Below are 26,830 nucleotides of genomic sequence, written 5' to 3'. Positions count from 1 at the left end.
GACACGGGTTCATGCCCCGGTCCGGGAAGATCCCACATGCTGCGGAGCAGCTAAGCCCGTGACCCATGGCCACTGAGCCTGCGCGTCCGGAGCCTGTGCTCCACAATGGGGGAGGCCACAACAGTGAGAGGTCCACGTACAGAAAAAAAAAAAAAAAAAAAAAAAAAAAAAAACACTATCAGAAGAGTTACTGAACTTAAAAACAGTTTTTATTCTACAAAGCAGAGCTGTAGAGAGCAACATGATAACTATTTTCATTACCAAGAAACTTGAGAAATGGTTGTCTACATCCTTTAAACCCGTATTGAATGACCTAATTTAGAGCATAGACCTAAATTAGGCAGATATCCATCATCAAAATTCTTTTATTATTATTTTCCTTTAAGAACCTGGTTTTGTTTTAATTATGTTTAAAAATCGGTACATATTGTATGATCTCAATAATATAAATGAAACAATCTACACCAACACAAAAACAGATCGTCAGGAACTATACTAAAATGTTAGCAATGATTATCTCAGACAGTCATGAAGTGAGACAGATAGGTAGGTAGATAGATACATACATACATAAATAAAGAGTTTTTCTGTGTTTCATATTTTCTACATTGAATATAGTAACAATAATCCATTGGCTAGAAAAGAGGAAATCTTATTTACAATGGCTTAAACAAATGAGGACTTATTCTTCTCATAAAACAGCAAGTGTGAGGCACCTGATGTTGGTTCAGAGGCTAAGGGTAACAGGGACTGTTACTCTGCAATTCTCACACTAGTCTCTTATGCCTCATGGTTACACAGTGGCTACTAAAGCTCCAAGCATCATGACCTGTTCAAATCAGGAGAAGCAAGGGATGCCGAGCCAGCTGCTTCTGTATCCATTTATCAGAAAAGCAAAAACTTTCTCTAAAATGACAGCAGACTTTTGCTTTTGTCTACTGACCACAGTAGTGTCACTTAACCAACCCTGACTGCAAAGAAGGCTGGGAAAGTGAATATTTAGCTTTCCAGCTCCATATTCAGAGGCAGCAAGGGAGGAGGAGGAAGTGAAAATGAATGTTGGGTGACCCAAACTTTGTGGTCTGCTAGAAACATTTTTTTAACATGTATTATTTTTATAATTGAAAAATATTTTTGAGATTATTATGTTCAATTTTGATTATAGAATCTAAATAATGTAAAAATATGCATGCCAAAAGGACAAAAAGAAAGCCATAAAAGCATTAAAGTTGTCTGCTCTGGGTCTCAACAGCAGTAGTATTCTGCATTAGTGTTTCTGTGTGTGATAGAGGGGGAGAGATTGAGTGGTTCCTCTGTTTATATGTACATGGAAGAAGTGGTTGGCTGGAGATAGGAGTGTAGACGGACAGGGGACTGGTCTGGCAGGATAGACAGACAAGGACCCACCCCTTCCTGATGTAGCAGGGTTGAGGTGTGTCAAGAACCAACAGATGTTTTGGGAAGCCCAAGTTTAGGTGATTTCTACAGATTTCTCTGATCCTGTGAGTTTACACCTTGAATAAAGGAGGGAAATGGGGTTTCACATTTAAAGCGGTTCACAAGAGGAATACACGTTTCAATCTTCTGTGATGTGCATGAGTGAGCCAGCCTCAGGAGCCTCTAATTTCCTAAGTAAATTCCTCTCAATTAAACAGAAAGGGGAGAAAAACTGAAAGCAGTAAACGGATTCACAATTTCAATCCCATTCCATGTTTTTGAAATTGCCCTAACCAAAAGCCCATGTTCTAATAGAAAAATGAGCAGAATATATGAATCACTTGTTTTGATAGCATTATGCTTAATCTAGCTAGAACACTTCACACAATCATAGAGTTTGAGTTTTCTATCCAGTGTGAATTTTTAAAATGAAGCTTTTCAGACCCGATTGCCTTGGGAAAGCAGATTTCATAATTTGCTCTCCAGCCTTGCTGGAAAATCCATCTGTCTTTGCAATTGAATTTGCAAAGTGAAGTCATTTTGAAGAGCTGTTCTTTTGGCCAGCTCTTCTGCTCCTCCTCCCTTTCCCGGTTCGTTTCCAGGGCTTCCTGTTGGTCTGGGCAGACCATGCCATCCTCTCGTCCTCTCTGGGCTGACGGAATGATGTGGCCTCAGGAGATGGGCTTTGTCCTCACTGCAGACTGTACAGTTGAATTCTGTAGCAGTTGCTGCCTCAGACTTTCAGAGGGGCGAAGTAATCCAGGGGAAAAGTGCTGGGTTGGGAGGCTGTGGGCCTGAGCTCAGGTCCTAGCTGTATAACTTAGTGACCATGTGGCCTTTGTGAGTGTCTTCAAAAGCAGGCCCAGCTACCCTGCCTTTGTCCTGGAGTCAAATAAGATAATGGAGGCCTGAAGCCTTTGCAAACGGACAAGTGCTGTAAAATGTTAGATTTAATTCTGTTCAATAATTCAGTGAACATTTTTGGAAACAGTGAGTTTTAGGTTATCTGAAGTATATCCATTAGGCAGTTAGATTTATGAGACTAATGTTTAGGAGAGAACTCTGAGCTGGAACTGCATATTTGGGAGTCACATAATCGGTTCTTGTTGTCATAGTATTGAATGAGATCACCAAGGAGAATTTTGTATATTAGTGTCATTATTACTGCTACTACTATTTTCATTATTTAGGGAAAGGTTCCCCTCTTCCTTGTTAATTATCATAATGAAATTGGGAGGAAGCCCATATATGGTGTCTTTTGATTTATATTCTCAGTGAATTATATTTCACAGGTAAGAAACTGGTAAAGGGGATCAGTCAGTACACCAGATTTTAAAATTAGGGTTTCCAGTTTCTTAGTCTTTTGCTTAAATTATTGGATACCAGCCAAAAGACTTCCTAATTTATTAGTTTTGCTGATTTATTTTAACAGCTTCAACTATATGACAGTACAGAAGTGAAGTTATTTTTTTTCAGATTATTAATGAGTGCCAGGGTATAAAATCACCTCAGCATCCAGTGTTTCTCAATGTAGTCTCTTGGCATTTGGGGATGCAATGGTTCTTCATTGTGCAGGACTTACCCACATGGTGCAGGCTGTTTGGTACCCCTGGCCTCACCCACAGCCTGCCATGGTGGGCCCCCAGATATTCTGACAACCCAAATTGCCCCTCTGCATTTCTAGATGCCCTTGGGGGCCCTCCTCTCCCACATGCACACGCTGAGACCCTTAAGGAAATGGGCTCCATTTCTCTCATCACATGCAGAGCTTGGCTCTAATATTCTCAGAGCCCTTGATTTTGCACTCTCCTTAGATGATATCACCTGGTATCAAGTTCCCTTTGGTGCACTCACTTTGGAAATATGACGGCATCTTAAGGTAAAGTGAATTATATTCTATAGTAAAATAATGTTAGAGGGAGTGGCATATTTTGATTTTGTTATGTAAAATATCAAGGGCTCTGGTAATTGAGCTGTTTGGAATAATACTGATACCCTAGAAAATGGAGTATCACACCTTGGTATTCACCGGTTTATTTGATCTTCATAATAGCCATCTGAGATAGATGAAAACTTGAGGCCAGGAGAAGTAGTAACTTTCCTAAGAGCATGAAACAGTGAAGTGGTAGAACCAAGAATAGGGAACTTCTAATTCTGGTCGCAATGTCTTTCCATCATAAAGTACTGTCTCTAAGTAACTGGCATTTCTGGGTTATTAAAGCTGGTAGAACAAGACCAATGAAACAAATTGCAGCAAAGTCAAGAAGTGACAGGCTAGGGGGATAGGCAGATTACTGAGGTAAAGTCATCTGAGCATACAGCAGATGTGGAAGGGGTTTTTGATTGCTTCCTTGTTTATAACTTGTTTCATTCCATAAAGGATTTTACTTAACTTATCAAATGATGATACACTAGAAATAGAAAATCAAGGAAATACAAATAAAAGTAGGAAACCAAAATTAAAGAAAAGAGCCTAAACATGCAGCCCATAAAGGCTAAAATATTTAGTTGTTAAACAGTTTTATATTCGAGTCAGAGCTTCCTGGTGACCAAAAGCAAAAATAGAAACACATAATTCTCATTACCTAAAAGATAGGAGCATAGAATTCCACAGAGGAAGGAAAACAGAATTCTGAAAGAAATATCTCAAGAGAGGTTTTATGTAAGGGAATTTGGTAACAAAATTTATACCTGTCAAAAAATTTTAACAGCAAAGATTATAATAGATTTCAGTGCACTTTTTCTACTGTCAAACTTGAATCAAAAACAAATCAACTAATTAGGGCATTAAGATTAAACCTCAATTCACTTAAGCCTATTCTGTGTGAGTCGAAGGTAATTTGGTTCAAGTTTATAGATTTTAGTGGTCTCACTTGATCCAGGGCTAGAATTTAGAACATCCAGAGGTGTGGATGACCCCAAAACCACTCATGAAATAAATGTCTATTAATAGCTATCTCTCTTCTGACACAGAGTTTTGAGGACAGTTTGAAATTGTATGGTATGACAAGGCTTGGAGTATTGATATTGGAAGGCACATCCATCAGGATGTGTTAGAGTCTGGTGCAGTAACAACAGCCCACAAGTCTTAGTGGCCCAGAACAACAAAGTGTTGTGTTCATGCACAGCCTACCACAGGTTCATGTAGCCCTCTGGGGCAACTCACTAATCCAGGCCTGCCGTGGCTCCATCTCCCTACAGCGGCGCTGTCTGGAACACACAGCTTCCACAGTCAGTGGGGCAGTGGAGGAGAGTGTGGAATATTGTAGTCCAGCCCTTCAATGCTCTGTCTGGAAGTAACATATCACTTCTGCTCACACTTCATGGGGCAAAGCAAGTCACTTGGTCATGCCTAACTTCTAATGAGTGGGAAAATAGGTACCTGGATGTAGAAGAGAACCAGAGAACAGTGAGCATTAGTAAAGTCCATCTCAGAATGGGGAGAAAGGCAGGCCAAGCCAAGTGAGTGGGATGAGAAAGTCAGGCATCCAAGGCAGCGTGGGAGTGAGCAACAGGGCAAGGGGGCTGCTTCGTGGCTGGCACAGCGCAGGGGTCACAGGGCAGGGATGGCTGGGCTGGACCTGAATCCGGAAAGCTGGCCTGGATCCAGAAAGCTTGTAAATGCCGTTTTAATTGGCTTATTCTTTACACTACAGGCCAGAGGAACCCTCAGAAGGTGCTCCAGGGAGGTGGGACCAGTCCAGTGTCTAGAGGCTCAGCTCAAGGGAGGAGCAGAAGCAGCTATCTCTGCATTTCAGTGGTTCTACCCCAGGGCTTGAAACAAAAGAAATGTTTGTTTCATATTGAAACTAACTCCCTGTAACATTCTCAGCATTGTTAACTTATGAGGGTGCCTCCCACCTCTTATTGTGAACCAGAATGAAAACCAGGCATACTTTGCCTTTTCCAAACAGTGACTAATGGCCAGGCTTGGCCAGGCAGGCCCAGCATATTTTTCACTCTGCTCTGGGCTTCTCACCAAGTTCCCTCACAGTGGCCTGGTCACAGCCGTTAGGGATGACTGTGCCTAGCACTTCCTACCTCATCATCCATCTCCAGAGCCCCCTCTGGAGCCACCTTCTTTTTAATAGGTTTAATTATTACTTCCCCTACTTCATGGCACAATTAATCTTCCCCACTGCCTCAGGATTTACAGCCGTACAGGCCCAGGGAATTACTGAGCTGTTCACCTGCAGTCTTGGTTTTTAACTATCCGAGGGAAGGTAGGAAGTGGGGCCATGTATGAAGCCAGTGAAGTATTTGTGAGCTCCAGTGGCTCCAGGCTGGCTTCTTGTCGCCTTCACTCAGCCCAGGCCTTTGGGACGGTGGCAGGAGGGGACTACAGAGGAGCTGCCTCTGTTTCTGTTCAGCCTAAGGGAAGCCTTGAGGGCTGGGGATGGAGCAGCTAGTGCCTCTCTCTTTCTCTTTCGACTTCATTTTATTAAGTTTGGTTATAAGATGAATAAGTTCTAGGGATCTAATGTACAGCATGGTGACTATAGTTAATAATGCTGTATTGTAAGAGAGTAGATCTTAAGCATTCTCACCACAAAAAGGTGATGGATGTGTTAATTGACTTGATTGTGGTAATCATTTCACAATGTATATGTATATCAAGTCACATTGTACACATTAAATGTATATAATTTTATTTGTCAATTATACCTCAGTAAAGCTGGAGGGTGGTAGGACAGGTAGTTTCCAGTGAAACGTGTTTATGGGAGGGAGAGGTGGCACGTGCAAGGATTTCCTCGGCTTTATTATAGCCACCTCCTCAGGATTGAGACAGAGGGAAGGGCAGTTGGGATCTGGGACAGAAGTGCCACTGTACTCTCAATGTCACTGAAGACATCCTCAATTGCTGTTGAAACAAAAGAAGATAACAGGCTCTTAACTTCACTTACCCTTTGGAGGAACAGGAAGAGCCTGGTGGGTTTGGTAGAAAAAGTAGACAGAATGTAATTAAGATAAATGAGGGCAGAAGAGACAGATGATGGCCCAAGAGTTCTCCGGAGGTGATGCCCACACTGACAATTACATCTGCCGCCTCCCCCTACATTCCAGAGCTCTTAGGGTTTTCTGGTCTCTAATGTATACCTCTCTGCTCTAGAAACAAATTTAACCAGCCCATCGGTCTGTTTTTACATAGCTGCCAGAGGGTTGGTTTGCCACAACAGTATACTAATGTTAATAAAGAAGAAGTGGGTATAAAATCATGACCACCTTTCACTAGAAGGCATGCCAGCTTCATTACAGAAGGGGAGCAAGTGAAATAGCATGGACTCCTGAGTCAGAAGAACCAGGCTCCTGTATCAGTCCTGCCACTTAGAGCCATATGGACCTGATTAAGTTCTTGAACCCTATATTGACCTCGCAAGATTGTTTTGAGGAGTGAATGAGATCATCAGGTAGACAGCCAGGCACAGGTTCTCAGGAAAAACTTACCTACCAGGAAAATGCTTGTAGCTGAAATCATATGATAAGCAATTTTGGAATGATCTGACATTTAAAAATATCTATACCTTTGCTGTCTTCCACTGGCAAAAATAATGGAGACTTGTCTCCGGGAACATAAATAGTCACCTGAAAATGAGTTAGTTAAGACATCTGGTTGGTTGTATTTATAACACAGAGCACTATGCTCTTTTGCCTTTGTAGACATTTGTTTACTAACAAGATCTGTCTCCTCCTCCCCACCCCAAGCTTTGAGATATTTTAAGTACACTGTAGAGAACTCTTATGTGGAAACTTGAGAGGGAGAGAGAGGGTCCAGGGAACCTAGAGATGTCTGGAGCTGGAATAATGGCTCCCCAGGAGAAACTGGGGCCCCTTCTGGGGAGGGGGAGGATTGGGAGAAGCAGCTGAGAATATGCAGTGCTGCAAAATATTCTGTGGAGCAGGTTTTCTCAGCTGTTTTTACCATCCCTTCCCACTCTGCCTCTTTGATAGACAAAGTATCACCCTATCTTTAAGATGATTTGAAATTAAAGACAAAACTAAATATCATGATGATAAACAAATCAGGGCAATGGGACAAAGTGCTGTGTTGCTTTGTCTACACATGTCTTCCTCCCAGCCTGGAGAAGGATATGTATGGAGGCTGGTATAGCTGTAGAGGCTGGTGACCAGCTGGTTTCTTTTTTTCTGCTGAGGTCCCGAAGACGAAAAGTAAACTTAAACGTTCATACTGGGACTTACTTATGAGGGAGTTTCCTGATCCAAAAGGAGCTACAGACCTCTCTGCCTATCTCAATTATTTGATTTAACTATTTATTATGGACATTTTCAGACACATACATATACACACAGAGAAAATAGTATAATGAATCCCCAAATGACAACAATTCCCAATTATCAACATTTTGCTAATATCATTTCATCTATTTTCATAAACACAAACATATACTTACTTTTCCCCTCTGCTGGAGTATTTTTAAAGCAAATAGTAGACACTGTGTTGTTTCATCTGTAAGTAATTCCATATGTATTCCTAGCAGATGAGAAGTTTTTAAAAGTATAGCTACTGTCCTGTGTCACACCTAGTGAGACTAAATACAGTTCCTTTATGTCTTCTGCTTATCTTGAAAGCAGGTGGGCTGGTATAGCTGAAGGTCTGTGGGTCGAGAGTCCTTCTCTCTGCTTTGTCGCTAACTCACTTCCTCTCACTGGGCCAGGGTCACGTCATTTACAAAGTTAGGAGGACTCTTCCAGTTCCCAAATCTTGATATTTCCTTTGAGAATAGCTGGTGATTTGGCTAGAATGTAGCCGAACTCAACCTGTTTGAAAGCAGTGGGAAAGAATAGATGAGCTCTTAAAGCCCCATTTGGATTGTGTACTATTAATAATCAAAATAATAATATTTTCAGTAAATGAGAAGAATGCACACATCCTTTGTAGAAGTACAATGAGGCCCTACTTTTAGAGAATTTGCAAGAGAAAAGGCTGCCAGAATTCACTGCTAAGATGCTAACTATTCTAGTTTCAGTAGAGTTCTGTTAGGCTTGTCCTGTTCACACCTCCCTTGATCTTTGCTGGTAATGGTTAACAACAGAGGCAAAATGTATTGAGCACTTATTATGTCCCAGGCGCTTGTGCTAGCTTCTCATAAGCATGACTCCTTGGCCCTCACAACAGGTCTTTGCAGTAGCTCTTATTATTCCTATGGCAGTGACCATTCCTGATGCATAGGTGGAGGTTTACTGTGGGGATGGATGTATAAATCCATAAGCATGTGTCATTTCTCTACATGCCCTGTGAGAACTGGGCTTTGTGAGGATCTTCGGCCCCACTAATCTTCATTTAATTCCCCTCCCTGCAGCACGTTGTCACCTAGCATGCCCTCTGACAGGCCCTCTGTAAGTCTTCATCTGAGTGACAGCCCTGGAAAATCAAGCTGTGGTCTCGAAAGGGAAGGAGGATCTGCAGATTATCTCCTCAGCATGCGCAGTCACCCTGCTGGCAGCTCTCAGGGCCGCTTTTATGTTGCCTCAACAAAGAGAAGAGCTGCCAAGAGTGTGTAATGTTCCGTTCAGAATTCTCCAGGCTGGCAGCGGCTGGGACAGAGCAGACACAGGGCAGAAGAAAAAATTCCCACCTCTGCCGTCCCATCTCCTCTACCCTTGCCTGTGTCTGGAAGTCTTTGCTTTGAGAATCTTCCTATGCTTCTCTAGAAACCCTTGGAAGTGTCAGCTGAGGGGGAAGGCGGGGGCGAAAGGGAGTGTGTGGGCAAACTGGCTGGGGGTCAGATCATTTTGCTGTAACCAGCAGGCAATTTCTTTCACAAATCATTGAACCCTGGGTAGCCATTATCATCCCAACTGCTCCCTATTAACTAGCCAGACTCTTGAGGCCCTGAGAGCAAGAGAAATGGAATTATTTTCCTTTGAACGCTCACTCTCTGAATACTGTTCATACTGTGTTTAGGAAGCATGCGATAGTTAGCAAAGCCTATTGATATACACTACTGTGTTTCTCATACCATTTCTTTGAGATGATTATAACCTGGCCTTATTAATAAGAAAACCAAAAACACCAAAAAGTTTTCAATTAAAAAAAAAAAAAAAACAAAGGCTCTGAGACAGAAACTTAGGGTCTCAAAATACTCAGCTGAATGAGGTGGGAGCCAGGCTTGTAAAATGGAGCTTCTGACTTAAAGTTCTGTGCCTTTTCCATTATGGTGTGCCTTCCAGATACTTAGCCAGCTTCTTATAGGATGGGGTACAAGTGGGGAGGATGGGGTGCTAGCCAGGTGACCTGTTTCTTTAGCGGTAGGGTGCATACAAAAAACCTGAGCTTCCTCAGTTTCCTTCTCTGAAGGTCCCACACTGCTTGCTTCCTCTTAACACTGCCTTAGCAACCAATCAGTGATCATATTGGCTTAAAAATCATTGCAGTGAAATCCAAAAGCTGTGGGGAAAAAAATCAATGTGAAGGCATTGCTGGGGGGCAAAGTGCTCAGAGGGATGTGTGGGCACTCATGCTGCCCTCCCCAGCTCTGGCTCTGTTCATGACTGTGCACTCATGACGGGTCAGGTGTCTTGCCCCTTATTTCTCCTTATGCAGAAGCTGAGGAGAGAGGGAATAAATGATTCATTTCCTCTAAGGATACTTGGAACTTTGAAACCTACAAGTTTTTTCTTTAGATAAAAGCCGTTTAGGGATACAGGCCACATTCAGATCTTCAGAACTGAAATGTTTCTGTCACTAAGAGGGCTTCCTTCAGGTGATGCTAAGGTAGTGCCTTTTGGCACCTTAGAGTTTCTAACCTTGAGACAGGCTCTGAAGACCTGACCTTCCCAGCTAGGACGCCAGTGACATCTCCAGTCCTCAGGAATGTTGCTCTAATTAGAGCAGAGTTTCAAAAATTTGAGTAATTTTTAACCAAGTGTTGTGCATTCATCATAGAAAAACCATTTAAAACACAGATAAGCAAAATTTCACCACTCGAAGATCACTACTGTTACCTTTTTAAAAAATGTATGCTGTATGTATAAGTGTAAACATGTATGTATATACATACATCCTATTAATGTTTTTATTAAGTGTACTGTCTGTGCCCATATAACCCCTTGATATATTATAATTTTTCCCATGTCAGTATATAAACTTCTATTTCATCTATTATTTTTTACTTCACCATTTTTTTTTTTTTTTTTTTTTTTTTTTTTTTTTTTTGCGGTAGGCGGGCCTCTCACTGTTGTGGCCTCTCCCCTTGCAGAGCACAGGCTCCGGATGCGCAGGCTCAGCAGCCATGGCTCACGGGCCTAGCCGCTCTGCGGCATGTGGGATCTTCCCAGACCGGGGCACGAACCCGTGTCCCCTGCATCGGCAGGCGGACTCTCAACCACTGCGCCACCAGGGAAGCCCACTTCACCATTTTTAATGGCACCATGTTATTCCGTCATATAGAGTACCATGATTTGCTTAAACTATGAAATATTTTACTCATAAAAGAAAATACACAGAATTACCATAGTTTGTTTAATCTCTACCACCTCGAGAATTCCCTTCCCTAGAAGCATATAGTAATTTCAGTAACTAATATTTGAATTTCACTTTATAGTTTACAGTGCACTTGCACATACATTATTTCATTTGATCCCCACTACTATCCTCTAAGGTTGGTATCAAGATTATTATTTTCCTCAATTTATAGATGAACTAAAAAAAGCTCAAAGAGGCTAAATGATTTATCCAGTGCCCTAAATCCAGTTAATACAGATGGCTGGACCCAGAGCTCAGCACGACTCCTGGGGCAGGGCAGACCTCCACTGCAGGCAGGGGAGGAAGTCAGGACCAGAGGAGTGGCCCTGGCATGCTCCTCTCTCTCCCACGCCCCGCTCACTTCAGCTTTTATTGTGTGTATTGACATTATTTGTTTCATGACTGTCTCCCTTATGACCCTGTGTGCTTTCTGAGGGCAGACACGTGTCTTCATTTCTCTCTCTGTGTGCTGCCCTCCACAAGGCTTAGTACACAATAAATATTCAGTTAATATTTGTTGGATCAGTGTGTAGTAAATGAAGGAAGGAAAGAATGAAAGGTGTAGAGATAAGCAAATTGCAGAGGCTGGATTTCGATAGCTTGCTTTTTCAGTGCCTCTATTTTCAGTTCAGACATTTTAGCAACCCGTCTTGGTGTTTTTGAGTTCTTATACTTCTGCAGGTTTTGGTCACCAGTGCAAAGTTCACACGTTGATGCACAGAAAAGCATGTTCAAAACCAAGGGCAAAGAGAAACCTATTTGCATACTAGATCCCTCCACCTTTTCTGTGCCTCCCCATCCCAGCCCCAACTGAAATGAACCAGGCTGTCCTTAAAGGCGCGCTTCCCAAGTTACTTTTATTATATCCCTCGTTTGGAACTACTTTATATTTATGATATTTATGATATATCTCATTTTGAACTGCTTGTAAAAACAACAGCTTAGCTTAGCAGCTATAGCATAGTTTATGAGGGCTGTTTGAAGTGCTGTTATTGTTGACTGTAAAAGCTAGATAGCAGAATTACAAGAAATTCTGGAACAAAAATCATTCAAATCCTATCACCTAACAAGGCAACTGTTTTTATTTTTGCATAATACCCTCGAGGTCTTGTCCATGTGCACACATTCATTTTCCTAGTCATTGTCAGGGAGCGTGCAGCATTGTTTTCTGCTTTTTCCACTTAACATTATTGCAAGAACTCTTTTTTCCCCATTTTTCTGCATAGACTTCATAATTATCTTTTTAATGACTGCATAATCCCCTGGTGAGTTGATATACCAAAATGTACTCATATAATCCCCAAGTTGTTTGCCATTGAAGATGTTTCTGATTTTCCACTAATCTATAATGGTGCAGTGAAGATTGTTATGCATACAGCTTTTGCATTTGTCGTATGATTGCCTTAGAAGACATTCCCCTGAGCAGGACTGCAGGGTCTGAGCAGCACCGTGTGTGGTTCTTGCCATGCTGCTCCTCCAAAGGCTGTTCCCGTTTGTGTCCAGCAGTTGATGTGTTTACCAGCTTGAGGGCCACCTCATCAGTATAGGGTATTGTTTAAATTTTTTGTTTGCTAATTTAGTAGAAGTAAAATGGTACTTCAGGGTTGCTTTATTTTGCATTTCTTTGATTATTAAAAGAAATTAACATTTTCCCCTGTGGTTACTCTGTATTTCCTTGGATGTGAGTTGTCTGCTCACTTTTACTATTTTTGCCTATTTCAGTAAATTGGGGTCTTGATTTTTTAAAAAATGAAACAAGTGAAATCTTTATACAAGATAGCTATTGAATTTTTTTGTATAATTCATATATTTTCCAGTATTGTGTTTGCCTTTTAATTGTAGATATATATTTATAGTATAAAACTTATTATTTTTGTAACCAAATCTGTCAGGTTTTTTTTTTTTTATTCCTGTTGCTTTGAAGCTTAGAAAGCTATCCCCCCTCTGGAGAGCTGATAAATATTTAATTCTACCTTCTGTTATTTTTAAATTCTTTAATTCATCTGGATTGTATTTGAGTATAAATTGAGTTGTAAATTACATTTTTTCTATATTGCTATGCTAATCAGTCATTTCAACCCTTTTCTATTGTTTTATTCTCTTTCTCAGGAATCATACACCAGATGAAAGGTGATTATGATACTGCACTGAAACTCCACAAGACCCACCTGTGCATCGCCCAGGAGCTGAGTGATTACGCCGCCCAGGGCCGTGCCTATGGGAATATGGGCAATGCCTACAATGCTCTGGGCATGTACGACCAGGCTGTCAAGTACCACCGGCAGGAGCTGCAGATCTCCATGGAAGTGAATGACCGTGCCTCACAGGCATCCACACACGGGAACCTTGCCGTGGCCTACCAGGCCCTGGGTGCCCACGACCGGGCCCTGCAACACTATCAGAATCACCTGAACATCGCTCGGGAGCTGCGTGACATCCAGAGCGAGGCCCGGGCCCTCAGCAACCTGGGCAACTTCCACTGCTCTCGAGGGGAGTACGTCCAGGCTGCCCCCTATTACGAACAGTACCTCCGGCTTGCTCCTGAGCTTCAAGACATGGAAGGAGAAGGGAAGGTCTGCCACAATCTTGGCTACGCCCATTACTGCCTTGGAAATTACCAGGAGGCGGTGAAGTACTATGAGCAGGATCTGGCCCTGGCCAAAGACCTTCATGACAAATTGAGCCAAGCAAAAGCCTACTGCAACTTGGGCTTGGCATTCAAGGCTCTGCTGAATTTTAACAAAGCCGAAGAGTGTCAGAAGTACCTGCTGTCCCTAGCCCAGTCCCTGAATAATTCCCAGGCTAAATTTCGAGCCCTGGGGAACCTGGGTGATATATTCATCTGTAAAAAAGATATCAGTGGTGCAATAAAATTCTATGAGCAGCAGCTGGGCTTGGCTCACCATGTAAAGGACAGAAGACTGGAGGCCAGTGCATATGCAGCCCTGGGCACTGCATACCGAATGATCCAGAAACACGACAAGGCCTTGGGTTATCACACACAGGAACTGGAGGTTTATCAGGAGCTGAGTGACTTGCCGGGAGAGTGCAGAGCTCATGGGCACCTGGCAGCTGTCTACATGGCCCTTGGGAAATACACGATGGCATTCAAGTGTTATGAAGAGCAGCTGGATCTAGGGCAGAAGCTGAAAGATCCGAGTCTAGAAGCTCAGGTCTATGGCAACATGGGCATCACAAAGATGAACATGAATGTGATGGAAGAAGCCATCGGCTACTTCGAGCAGCAGCTGGCCATGCTGCAGCAGCTGAGTGGAAACGAGTCTGTGCTCGACAGGGGCCGGGCCTATGGCAACCTGGGGGATTGCTACGAGGCCCTGGGTGACTATGAGGAAGCTATAAAGTACTATGAACAATATTTATCTGTTGCCCAGAGTCTAAATCGCATGCAAGACCAAGCCAAGGCTTACCGGGGCCTGGGAAATGGACACAGGTAAAAATGACAGAGGACAAATGTGGTTGATAAACCTGCACAAGGAGCAGTTGTGAAAGTAATGGCCACTTAATGTCTGCATGGCAGCTTATTGACTACAAATCATTTCCATGCATTCCTCATTTTGTTCCTCCAATAATTCTGTGAAATTAGCAGGCTATATTTTTACCCTTATGTTATATAGGAAGAAACTAAGGCCCAGAGTTTATGTCCAAGATTACACAGCTTAAAAGGGACAGCTGAGGTTAAACCCAGGGCTCTCTGACTCCAAATGCACTACCTTTTTGACTACATCATAATGAGCAGAATAAAAGAGATAATAGGCACGGGAAAGATGAATGAATCGATCTAACTTATATTTTCTGAGTGCCCCTCACATTATATGGATGTGTTCATTAATATGACACCTATACCCACCAATTACTTGGACCCCATTTTGTTGCTTTTAGGGAAAGCCACCTCATAATAGTGGGAGTGAATAAATATATACTGTCATGCTAGCCACCTTGCATAGATACCTTGCTTAATATTTATAGCAATCCTGTATTAGTCTACATTTATTATCATCTGCTATGGGATGTGGGATTTATTAGCATCCAGAAACTGAAGCTCAGGAAAAGGGATTCATGTGTCCTACACAACTGGTTTGGTCTGCCGCCAGAATCCATGCTCTTCTCACTCTTATCGTGTCATCTCTTAGCAGCACAAAAAGATACACTGTTGGCCAAGGTGGTGCTTTCCTTCTGAATGTGGGCAAACCAAGAAGGTGTCTGTGTCTGCAGAATATATGGCCTCTCCAGAGAGGCAGGGGATTAGGGCTCCTGGAGTGGAGGAAGGGCAAGGGTCAGACTAAATCATCACCCACAGAGTGCTCTGAGAAGCTAAGGGTGAAAGATTTATAGCCATTGTAAAGTGAATTCAAAAACATAGTCTAAGCAGTAGTGGAAATTGGGAGGCCCAAAGAACCAAACAGTTCACTTGCTATCATTGTGCCTATTAATATATTTTATGTTTCCTCTGGGGTATATATCCCATTGAATCTCAAGCTCTTGGGAAGGTCACTAAGGGATGACTTTTGAATTGCTTTCCAGATTATGAAATTCCCCTGCATCTCACTGTAAGGGCACATGATAGATTTTAGCTAGAAGAGAAGTTAAGAGCTTCTATAGTAAGTGACAGTGACAAATGTTTTTCATTTTCTCAGGGGCTTTAGCATGTCTGCACCTGCACAAAATAATATCATTGCTTTTCTGTCTACATCCCCCACAGGGCCATGGGGAGCTTGCAGCAAGCCCTTGTGTGCTTTGAAAAGAGGCTCGTGGTTGCCCATGAGCTCGGGGAGGCCTTTAATAAAGCCCAAGCCTATGGAGAGCTGGGAAGTCTGCACAGCCAATTAGGGAATTACGAACAAGCCATTTCCTGCCTTGAACGCCAGCTGAACATTGCTAGAGAGATGAAAGACCGAGCTCTGGAAAGTGATGCTGCCTGTGGCCTGGGGGGCGTTTACCAGCAAATGGGGGAATATGATACAGCCCTGCAGTACCACCAGCTGGATCTGCAGATAGCAGAGGAAACCAACAACCCCACGTGCCAGGGACGGGCCTATGGGAACCTGGGCCTGACCTACGAGTCCCTGGGCACCTTTGAGAGGGCCGTGGTCTATCAAGAACAGCACTTGAGCATCGCTGCACAGATGAACGACTTGGTGGCCAAGACGGTGTCTTATAGTAGCCTTGGAAGGACCCATCATGCTTTGCAGAACTATTCCCAGGCAGTCATGTACTTGCAGGAAGGTAAGTGAAAAGGTCTCTTGTGGCTTCTCGGTCTACCCTGAGACTGAGCTCACAGTCTGCTCAGAAGGAGGTGTGCACGGTGTGAGTGGCCACCTCTGCATGGAGTGAGGATCTCAGAGGCCACATCATCAGTTCAACTCCAAAACCATGGTGTCCCCCACTGGGCGTTCCTTAGTAGTACAAAGGCTTTCCACTGTCCAGGATGCATTACCCAGCTTGTCTCACTCTGCTTGCCAGCTGTCCAAGGAGCTGACACCCTCCTTGCTTTTCAGGGCCCTCTACTGAGTAAAAAACACATTCTACACAAGGTCAAGATCTAATAGTGTACAAGCTAAGTGCCTGAATCAGAGGAAAAATGCACAGCTGTTCCGGGCCCATTGTCCCTTTAGAAAATAAGCTGTATCAAAGTTGTGTAGAAGTCCATTTTAATGTGGCAGCTGGGGTCTAATCCAGAAGCACCCGTCTGAGGGTCGCTCAAGCCATCAGCCAGGTTTCCCGGTGCTGGTTACCCACGGTGCTGGGCTGGTGCCACAGTAGGCTTATTTCAGGCAGGCCCAGAAAGTGACTGCTTCCCTCCCTCCCCTCTTTTTCACCCCCTCCCCCCACCCCCTCTCCTCTCCGGCAGGCTCCATGCAGTTACCTGCGTACAGTCAGGCCTTGGACGCTTCCTTCCTCGCCAAGCAGGAGCCCCACAGCAGTGTGTTTGCCCTCCACCCCTTTGTAACCCTCCTCTGGAAAGCACTTCCTCTCACACGGGCACATGGCATCCTGTCATCCTGGGAGGGAAAAACAGCAGATACGGTGTTCTTGGCTCACTAGTAAAAGGAAATGGTTGCTGATTTCAAGCAAAAACTGTCATTTATAGTTTCCAAAATTTTTTGGCATATATAGTTTATCTAATTGGATTTCATTCTCATAGTAACCATGAGAGTTGTATCTTTTTATTCCCATTGGCAGCTAAGTGACCTGAGGCTCAGAGACTATAGTGGCTTGATCCTGACCATGCGGTCAGTCAGTGGTGGCATGGGGTGCAGTCCAGGTTTCCTGACCTCAGGAACCACACAAGACCTTGTATGCGGTTCTTTCAACCTCCCAAGCACAGAGCAGGGCTGGGGCAGTCATGTCCACGATTACTTCTGATCCCCAGCTGGAAGTTGGGAGAGAGGGAAGCAGCACATGAAGTGGAGAATGGGCCAGGGGCTGATGGTCGCTGTGGTCCTCTGCACAGACCAGTCTTGCTCTGGCCTGCAGGCTGAGAGATTACTGAGAGGCTAGAAGCCACTTCCCAGACGCGATTTGGCTCCCACTCAGTGGGAGCTCTGCCTCAATGCATTAAATATGAGAGGTGGCTTTTGGTTTCCTGAACCGAGACTGGTAAAATTCTAACACACTGGGGGCGATTTTCAATTGAATATGTGGAAACTATTAAATTCAGACCCAGTGTATGACAACCTTTCAACTGTGTTCTTTGGTACTTCCTGAAATGTTATTTCCATGAAGCAGCTGCTTTGCCTAAGATATTGTAACATAATTCTATATTTATGGAAAACTCCGTTTATTTTTATTGTAATTTTAAGTCTTGCAGAGATCTAAATTCTTATCGTGCTATCTCCACAGTGTCTTTTTCGTGGATGTGCTCTACCAGAGAGCCTGGTGTACCTCGTGGACCTGACCAGATGCCTCTTTGCATGAGTTGTTTCAGGTGCAGGACACCTGGAAGGCCCTTTCTGAGTGCTCTGAGTTGGGTCTGCAGCCTCTTGAAGTGAGGGGACAGTTCAGTTGGAAACCACTTCGATACTCTCTCTCCCTCCTGGCTTTCAGACAGGCCTGTGGACTAACATCCCCCTGCCCACATGCAATAGAATCTCACAGGCAGGCCTGGTCAGAGCCTTTGGAACAAGCTCTCTACGTGATTTGTATGGTTACCCGTGATTAAAACCACTGGTCTCATCCAGCTTTTTTTCTTTTTGCAAATGAAGAAAGGGAGGCTGGAGCAATTTAGTGACTTACCTGGAGTCATGTAACTAGTTTCTGGCAAACTAGGCTCCAGGAGGGCTGGATGGGTGGGTCAGATTCCTAAGAGGCAGAAGCAGGTAGAAACTGGGGAAGGACAGATACCATGTCTGTCCAGTGGGCTTTTAGCTCTTCATTGTTGAACTTCTGACTATGGGCCAGGGAGTGTCCTACACGCTGGGGATCCTGCAGGGAGCAAAGTCAACTCCCTCCTTGCACAGAACATACCTTCTAGAGGAGCTGCCTCAATGACTTTTACTTCCAACTCAGAGGCCCAGGCCTAGCAGGGAGAGCTATATTGCTGAATGAATATGGTTAGCTTGTTGAAAGTTAAAACAACCGGTCTCCTCCTGGTTTTCACCCAAAAACCATTTCTTTTATTTCTGTTCCTACTCTATGAAGTATTTTAAAATGCGAATAATTTGCAAATACATATTGTTTTTGTTACCCGGTGACATGATTTAAATTTAAAATGCTGTTTCTAAGTTTTCTGAGTTATGTGCATTTTGAGATGCATGATATTTTATGAGTTTGAACCCGAGTATCACTTTTATTAGCCTCTCAACTGACTCAATTCCTTTTCGAAAGTCTGAAATTGTGTGGGCCCAGCATGCTCAGAGGCAGGCTCCCATGCACCCGGAATTAGATTAGAAAGAAGAAGACCTTCCTTTGTGTGTGCAGTTGTAGTGTGGGAGCCTTCCTGCCGTCTCGGCACAAGCTAACTCCTGTGTACAGAGAGCAGGATAATGAGGGCAAAGTGATGCTGAGAACTGCTTAGTGACCAATACAATAAATGGTTGCCTTCATATTTGACCCCCACAAAGCCCTGGAGGTTGCTGGTGTCCTGAAATCCAGAAGCTTGCTGTGAGTAAGTGACCCAAACTGCAGGTGCCTATCTGAAGGCCATTAGAATGAGAACAATCTCATTTAAAGCTTTCAACTCATAATAGCTCTTGCTCTGCAACCCCGCTGAGGCACATCAAAGTCTCAGCCTTAAAGGAAAGGCAGATTGGGTGCGAAATGCCTCAGTGGCATCAGTAACAGAAGGCAGGGTCAGGCGGTGTGAGCATTCTGCTTCCAGGAGGACACCTGATGTGTCTCTTGTCAACACTGATTGGATGCTGTGCACATGTGATAGGAAAGAGTATTAGCTGGGCTTCTGTACTTGACTATGGAACTTTCAAGAAAGATTTTTGCCAGCCAGAGAATTGGGTTAGGTAAACTTATAGGCCAGGAGTTTTCATTTGCAAAGCTAGGGATTTCACAGCTGGGAGGGCTGCCAGTTAGGTTCCATTTGTTTCAGTGTTTCTGCCTGCCCTGCAAACCTGTCTCCTGCTGATAGCCATCACCTGAGCTCTTGCTGGGGCAACTTGGAGTGACCTGGAAAGGTCACTACCGACACAGAATTTGAAAAGAATGCTTACTCTGCCTTGGCTGATTCTGCTTTTGTCCTGCATTTTAACTAGCTATGTTGCTAACACTGCTTATATACACCTGAGCCAGAGTTACCCTCCAGAACTCCTCGGCAGGATGGAATTGTCTTTTATGTGTCCTCAAAATTTCTCTATCTGAATTCAGGTTTAAGGTTAGCAGAGCAGCTGGGCCGAAGAGAAGATGAAGCCAAAATTCGCCATGGTCTTGGCCTCTCCCTTTGGGCGAGTGGGAATCTGGAGGAAGCCCAACATCAGGTGAGCAGGAGAACCCTGTCCCGAGTGGATTTTGTTTCTAGAAGCATGGAAGACCTTGGGATTACTATCCTAGTAGTGATGACATTTGCCAGAGGGTGTTGACCTGTGCTCTTGGGTTTGACATACAAGATTTCCAGCCTGTATCAGCCCAGAAGTGTTGAACCGTAGTAAAGACTCTTACTCACTTGTATGATAGATTTCTCAATAATTTCTTTGGAATTCTTGTATTATGTGCTACTGTTCCTCATTAGACCTTAATATGAAATTATATACATTTTATGACAGAAGTAAATAATCCAAGTATTCATAATTATTGGATTTACTGTTTTTGTAGGTTTCTAGTTATATCACTAGATGCTTCTCTCCCCTCTTCCTCTCCCTCCCTTCTCTCTCTCTCTCTCTCTCTCTCTCTCTCTCTCTCTCTCTCTCACACACACACACACACACACACACACACACACAAAGTTCATGTTTCTGCATACACACAAATAGTTGAAGAGAAGCCTGCTCTGTGCTGGCTCTGCAAATTAGAAAGATCCCTGGAATTATGGGTTCCTCTGTCAGGTTGGAGGAATTGTGAGATGGCATCTAAAATCACACACTCAACTGCTTAGGCAGCGCTTGCTGTGGAGGGTGCTGTGCTAGCAAAGGGGGCCAAGGATTGGTGAACCCAGGCTCCTGTCGTAGGTGCTCACAGGGAGTGAGGACATGATATGCTGGAACTTGTGCCACAGCATCCTGGGATGTTATGACGTTTTACAGTTTAAAGAATTAATTCTCTAGTTTTCTGGTTTCAAAAATTAAAGTTTGTATTGATATAGTGATTTATAGTTTTCAAAGTACTTTCACTGACTGGATTTATTCCTTAATAACCCTGTGAGGTAGAGTGATAACCATCCCTTTACAGAGAAAACACTGAGGTTCCGAATCTTACCAAAAGTCACCCAGCAAATTAGTGGCAGGGTTGGGAATACATTCCTCTCTCCTAGTCTAAATCCCTTAGTCTTAGAATTCTATTCTTTAAATTTGCATGAATTTAAAATTTGATACTGTTTCCACATATAAATATCAGAGAAAGGCCTTGTCCCATTGACCTTGTGGTCCCCTCAGAGCAGCAGGACAGTATCTCCTTAGGAGTGTCGTGTGTCTGGTACCAGGGTGTGCCTGTGAGTGGACGTGGCTCCCTGGAGCACTGCTGTGCAGAGCAGCATCTGGTTCAGCTGAACTGCCTGCAAGAAGCCTTCCTCCTGAGAGCGCGGCTGCTGTCAGGGTTTCCCCCCCAGCCTCAGGCGTCTCCAGCCTGGCTCCCCCTCACCTGCTCCAGTTCCAGCCCTTCCGCACTGTGAGGCGTTGGGGTGGTGAATTACAGTTGCTTGATGACAAGAGGAGAGGCTTTTCATTTGTTTTAATCAAAATCAGCACTTGATTGCGTACATAGCTGATTTTTTCCCACAAGTTTCAGACTATGAGTCTATAACCCCTGTCTTTTAGATCCCCTTGTCTGTCAAAAATTGATTACACAAATTATAATTTATTGAGTAGGATCTAACTGATGACTTTTCAGGTCCACAAAGACCTACCTGGAAATAAAGATTCGTCCTTTCAAATCTCTTAAAACAAGTTTTCTGTTGTCTACCAAGATGTGAGCAAACATTGTCTCTAGTCGGTGAACGGCTAGACAGTGTTTTCTGGAAAACAGATAACGTTCTCTTCCCCTCCTTGCAGCTCTATAGAGCATCAGCCTTGTTTGAAACGATCCGACACGAGGTGCAGCTGAGCACGGACTACAAGCTCTCCCTCTTTGACCTGCAGACATCCTCCTACCAGGCCTTGCAGCGAGTGCTCGTCAGCCTCGGTGAGAGCAGCGGGGGTTCCCCCCTTGTGTGCGTGCATCCCTGCGTCTGAGTCGTTTAGTGAGTGCTGTGGTGAAATATGACTTGTTGTCACGGCAGACTGAAGCCACAACCACAACGCAGCCATTGAACATTCGTTCATTCAAGCAACGAATATTTGTATGTGCCGAGTGCCAGTCAAGAAGTCCCGGTTCCTGACCTCTAGAAGCTCTTAGCCTATCAGGAGACAGAAGTCGGGAGCCCAGGAGGGTGTGATTGGCACTAGAGTAAAAGGGGCTCGGGTGCTGTGGGAACGAAGTGGCTTGCCAGGCAGACCCAGGAGCCAGAGAAGGTGTCCTGGAGACAGGGATGCTTGAAACAGGTGCTCCCACCAGGTTCCCTCTGCCCATTAGTACCTGGGGACAGGTACCTGAGAAAACACTGGTCTCTTCCCTATTTTACTGCCACACATCTTTTAATGTTGCTGTCTAATAAATGTTTATACTGTCTGCCCCCAAGGCTGTGACATAGTCAGTGACGACACTCCCAGGCCTGTGGGCTGCACTGCACTGGGACAGCATCCACCTTCCCTTACCTGGGCTTTGACTGTTTCAGCCACCCTATTCCAGCCACCCTGTCCTCTGCCTCTCCTCAGGCCTGTCCATCTCTGCAGACCATTTTCGCCAACCCAGAACTTGGGTTAAGGAGGTATTCATTGGAATTAACAATGTCTTTGAAGTTGGATTTTGAGGCCTTATCAATAACCTGTCCTTTGCTTTATGGGTATGAATACTCAAACTTCCCCTTGAAAAATGTATCTAGTAACTGTGCTCATTGCCTGCGATTACAGTTTATTATCTACTATAATCACAGTGTTAAGTCTGTCTAGCACTTTGGGGCCAATTTTCCAATGTGTACAGAAATCGGCCCTGCTGTTCCAGTTAATAACTTAATAGGGTAAAAGAAGACATTTGCATACACACCTACAAATCCCCACTTTCTACTGATACTCAGACGGTAGGAAGCAGGGCATCCTTGAAGGGCTTTGGGGCTGTGGCATCTGGTCTCCTGCCTCTGCCTGCCCTCTCTTTGGACCTTAGTTCTAGCAACTCTTCCATTTGTATATTTATGATGCAAGCAGATGCTTTGCATTGTGTTCCTTCTGATAATCCTAACTTGAAAGGATGTTGCTTTATCTTTTGTGCTCTCATATTTGAGCATTAGCTTTTAAACTAGATTACAGACTAGTTTCTTAGATGAAGTGGGATTAGAGGTTGGATCGAAAGACGGAGGAAAAGCTTGAAGGAGAGAGAAGCAGTTTCAAAGAATTAGAGACCTCAGAGGTTTGAACCCTTTGCCCATGGGAATGAGAAGAGACGAGAAGCAAGTGTGTGGGTGCCCAGAATGGAATGAGGTATCAGCTCTAGTGATTACAATGTCACTTGTTACATATACTGTGCTTTGAATAATGCCTACCAACCACCTCCACATACAGGGCCTCTCGTTTAGTCTTTGAGATAGGCAGGACAGCTATCGGGGTTCCTTGTTTTCAGTAAACAGGGGAAAGGCACACTGAGCACATGGACCAGCATGTGTGAGGGCACAGAGGTATAATTTGGTGGGAAATGTGGAAACAGGGCTGGGCAATGTGATGCACAGAGGGGCTGCATCGAGGAGAAATAGAAAGATGGTCAAGAGCCATGTCCTGGAGGGCTCATCTGCCAAGGCCAAATCAGAATCCAAGCTGAGCAGGGAAGTGAGAGGGTAAGTGCAGAGCATCAGGTCCAAAGAGCCAAGTGAATGGGGTCAGAAGCCAGGAGGCCGGGGAGTAACTCAGGATGTGGGGGGAGAGTGGGCAGGGCTGAGGATGGCTGCTCTGAACAGTCAGCTTTCCTGTGGTGTGGCTGCCAGACAGGGAAGCCTGGTGGCTTACGGTGGTGTGGAATCTGAAAATGTGGGGTTTGAGCAGAGTGGTCACTGCACCTGTCATCTGAGGCAGGGGGTTGAATTTGAAACAGTCTCACTGAGAGTCTGCCACACGTTGGCGTGGAGAGGCAGTGGGGTTTCTCCCTGCCCGGGGTCTCTGTACCTGATAGCCCTCTCTGATAAGCATACTCCCCGTGAACTCCCAGCCTATCCCTTTGTCTCCTAGGCCATCATGATGAAGCCCTGGCTGTGGCAGAAAGAGGACGGACAAGGGCGTTTGCAGATCTCCTGGTAGAACGGCAGACAGGACAGCAGGACTCCGACCCCTACTCCCCAGTCACTATTGATCAGATCTTAGAGATGGTTAATGGCCAGAGGGGACTAGTGCTTTACTATTCCCTGGCTGCGGGCTACCTGTACAGCTGGCTGCTTGCTCCTGGGGCAGGTAAGATCTCTTTCTGTGGGAACAGGGCAATTAAGACACTAGGTTGTGAAAGTCTAGTGAATAGAGGTGGGAGAGGTGCATTACCATAGATCAGATCAAGGAGCTAATGTCGGCTTTCAGCAATCTTCCGCCACGGTGGGTAGTCCGTGGTGGGGCATTCAATTAATAAGACAGCCCAGCTTTCTCATTCCCCCAAGAAATCACGGCTCCTCGCTGGTGAATGTGGAAGCATTTATCAAGGACGACTGAGAGCAGGAGGATTAATTTCACCAGCAGCCCTATTTTTAGGCAGCTGTTGTTCATTAGCTAATAAAGTAATAAGTCCGAATGAGTTCTTTCTAGATATGATTTAATAATTGTGACCCTTTGTCATGGTACAGTTAAAGAGACTAAAACGATAATGGCAACTCTATCACAGTATATAAATGAAGTCTTATGCTGGAAATTTCTGATTTTAGCAAAACCCATTTTTAACCAGTTCATTTGTAAATCTATTTCAGAAGTAAAAATCCCCTTTGATTAAATCAGGATTAAATGTTCAGGCTTTAACAATTTCACTAAATACAGAACCACTAATTAGCTGTTAGGGCCATGTTTTTTGCATAACAAAATGCTGATGGTTTTACCATGCTGGAGACACACCAGATCCAATTAGAGTTTATTGACTGGGGAAGTGGATCTTATAATTGGGAATCTTGAAGAATGGGCTTCTTGAATACCTGTAAGCCAATTTCAAAAAGTTCAACTGCCAAGGAGAACTGACAAGATTTTCTTGATTACGTTTCTGTCCCTTTGATTTAAAAAGAAAATGATGGCTGGATGACAGATCTGAGATGCTTCCTGGGTTCTGATTACATTCTGAGAATGCTTGTATGTTCTATGCTTCAGCCTCACTTTTTTTTTTTTTTTTTGCCGTACGCGGGCCTCTCACTGTCGTGGCCTCTCCCGTTGCGGAGCACAGGCTCCGGACGCGCAGGCTCAGTGGCCATGGCTCACGGGCCCAGCCGCTCTGCGGCATGTGGGATCCTCCTGGACCGAGGCACAAACCCGTGTCCCCTGCATTGGCAGGCGGACTCTCAACCACTGCACCACCAGGGAAGCCCCAGCCTCACTTTCTATAATTTTACCCTTAATTCCATGTTTTTTATGGGCTTTCCATAAAGAACATTCTTGCCTCTGACCTTTTTATGCTAAAGGTTTTAAGTTGTGGTGTTCATGGTGACTTGGTGAGTGTCGTGCACAGTGGGATGAATCCCTGTGTATCCCAGCCCCCGGAGGGCCCTGATGCTCAGGAGGACACAGCTGATGATGGAGGCATTGAGCTCTTTCTCTCGGTGGTTGTTATGTTTTGGGAACATGATTTGACAGGTGGTATATCCAAATCCCTATAACAATGAGCCATGTATTATGAGGTTCCTATTGTTTCTCTTTCCGTTTCTCTTTGCTCTTAATGAGACTCTGAAGCTTTCACCAGGGCTTTAATCCAATCAGAGAGGACCAGCATTTTCCAGGGCTGACACACCTCATCACCATTTGAGAATATGTCCTGTGTTTATTGCTAGAAAACCACTGCGGATTGCCTCAGTTTCATACAGCCATCATTTTTTGCTCCTTTAATCCATTAATGACCATTGACCAGTTGGTCTTATTTAAAGATGGTTTAAAATGTTTTTATCTGGCCTTTACACTACATATTTATTTTGATTTGCTTTTGTGAAACGAAAGGTCTCTGAGTAACACAGTTTCCATTTGGCTAGCTGTATTTTTTGTCAGGAGTTCAGTTTTTGGGGAGAATACACCTTGGCATGCTCATGCACTATTCCTGAAAGGAAACTTTCCCTGTTTGGTGCTTCTGAGAAGCATCTGTTTTGAAATACGTGAACTAATGTGAACTAATCATCATTCCAGGAACTTCTGAATATATATCGTCAAAATCAAAAGCCCTGTCTTGAATTCCCTGTTTTCAAGCACCAAACCTTCTGGTGAAAGCTGTAAAAAGCGTACTGACCAGACTTCTGAAAACCCTCTCGACACCTCGGATTTCAGGATTTCTTCACATGGTTTGGAGGACAGCATGCTTGTCAAAGAGGTCACATAGCCTCGACCTTGCTGCCCACTGTCCTCCGCCCTCCCTTCCCCCACCCCAATCATGTATAACGTTGGCTGTGCCTGTGCCTGTCTTGTTTCAGGGATTCTGAAGTTTCACGAACACTACCTGGGAGACAACACGGTGGAAAACTCCAGTGACTTCCAGGCTGGCAGCAGTGCAGCCCTTCCAACAGCCACCAGCTCGGCCCTAGAGCAGCACATCGCCAGCGTCCGGGAGGCCCTGGGTGTGGAATCTTACTACTCAAGGCAAGTAGTGCGGTGCTCCCAGTCCCACCTTCAGATATGATCTCAGGGGTTTTTGTCTGTTTTCGCTTTTGTAAACGTCCTGCTTGAGCTAATGGAAGAAATCTTCTGACATTCACACATTGTGCTCAGTCTATTCACAGTTGCTGCAGCAGAAACAAATACATGTCTCTGGAGTGCAAACCCCTTAGCAGGACATCTTTATTATTTTTGGTAATTTCCTTTCAGACAGGGAAGGGCCTTATCAGACATGCCCATTTTCTAAGATGGGTTTGTAGAATGTTTAAACATAAACACGACTTCGAATTTAACATATTAGCTAATTAAAATTGAGATGCTTTTTTGGTTATAAACAGATTCATGATGAGTTTGTTTGTACTATAGCTGAATGCCTGTTTGAGAATGTATT

At 44.1% G+C, this 26,830-nt stretch overlaps 2 protein-coding genes across 4 annotated transcripts in view; one reads left to right on the top strand and one right to left on the bottom strand.

The window, feature by feature from the left end:
• Positions 1–26,830, bottom strand: part of LOC308626761 (uncharacterized protein) — a 452,693-nt gene that overhangs the window by 279,935 nt on the left and 145,928 nt on the right. The window lies entirely within an intron of this gene.
• The window catches only part of TTC28 (tetratricopeptide repeat domain 28), a 598,353-nt gene that overhangs the window by 475,856 nt on the left and 95,667 nt on the right, over positions 1–26,830 (top strand). For all 3 annotated transcript variants that reach the window (XM_081252173.1, XM_081252172.1, XM_081252174.1), the window contains 6 exons: positions 13,031–14,372; positions 15,642–16,165; positions 19,757–19,866; positions 21,592–21,721; positions 23,851–24,069; positions 26,259–26,424. In XM_081252173.1, the coding sequence (XP_081108299.1) occupies positions 13,031–14,372; positions 15,642–16,165; positions 19,757–19,866; positions 21,592–21,721; positions 23,851–24,069; positions 26,259–26,424 (2,491 nt within the window). The remainder of the gene's footprint in view (positions 1–13,030; positions 14,373–15,641; positions 16,166–19,756; positions 19,867–21,591; positions 21,722–23,850; positions 24,070–26,258; positions 26,425–26,830) is intronic.

This window comes from Mesoplodon bidens (assembly GCF_964165515.1).
Source record: "Mesoplodon bidens genome assembly, chromosome: 13".
In the NCBI taxonomy this organism is placed as follows: domain Eukaryota; kingdom Metazoa; phylum Chordata; class Mammalia; order Artiodactyla; family Ziphiidae; genus Mesoplodon; species Mesoplodon bidens.
Note: the sequence above shows the minus strand (reverse complement) of the source record. Positions and strands in the feature narration are given on the sequence as shown.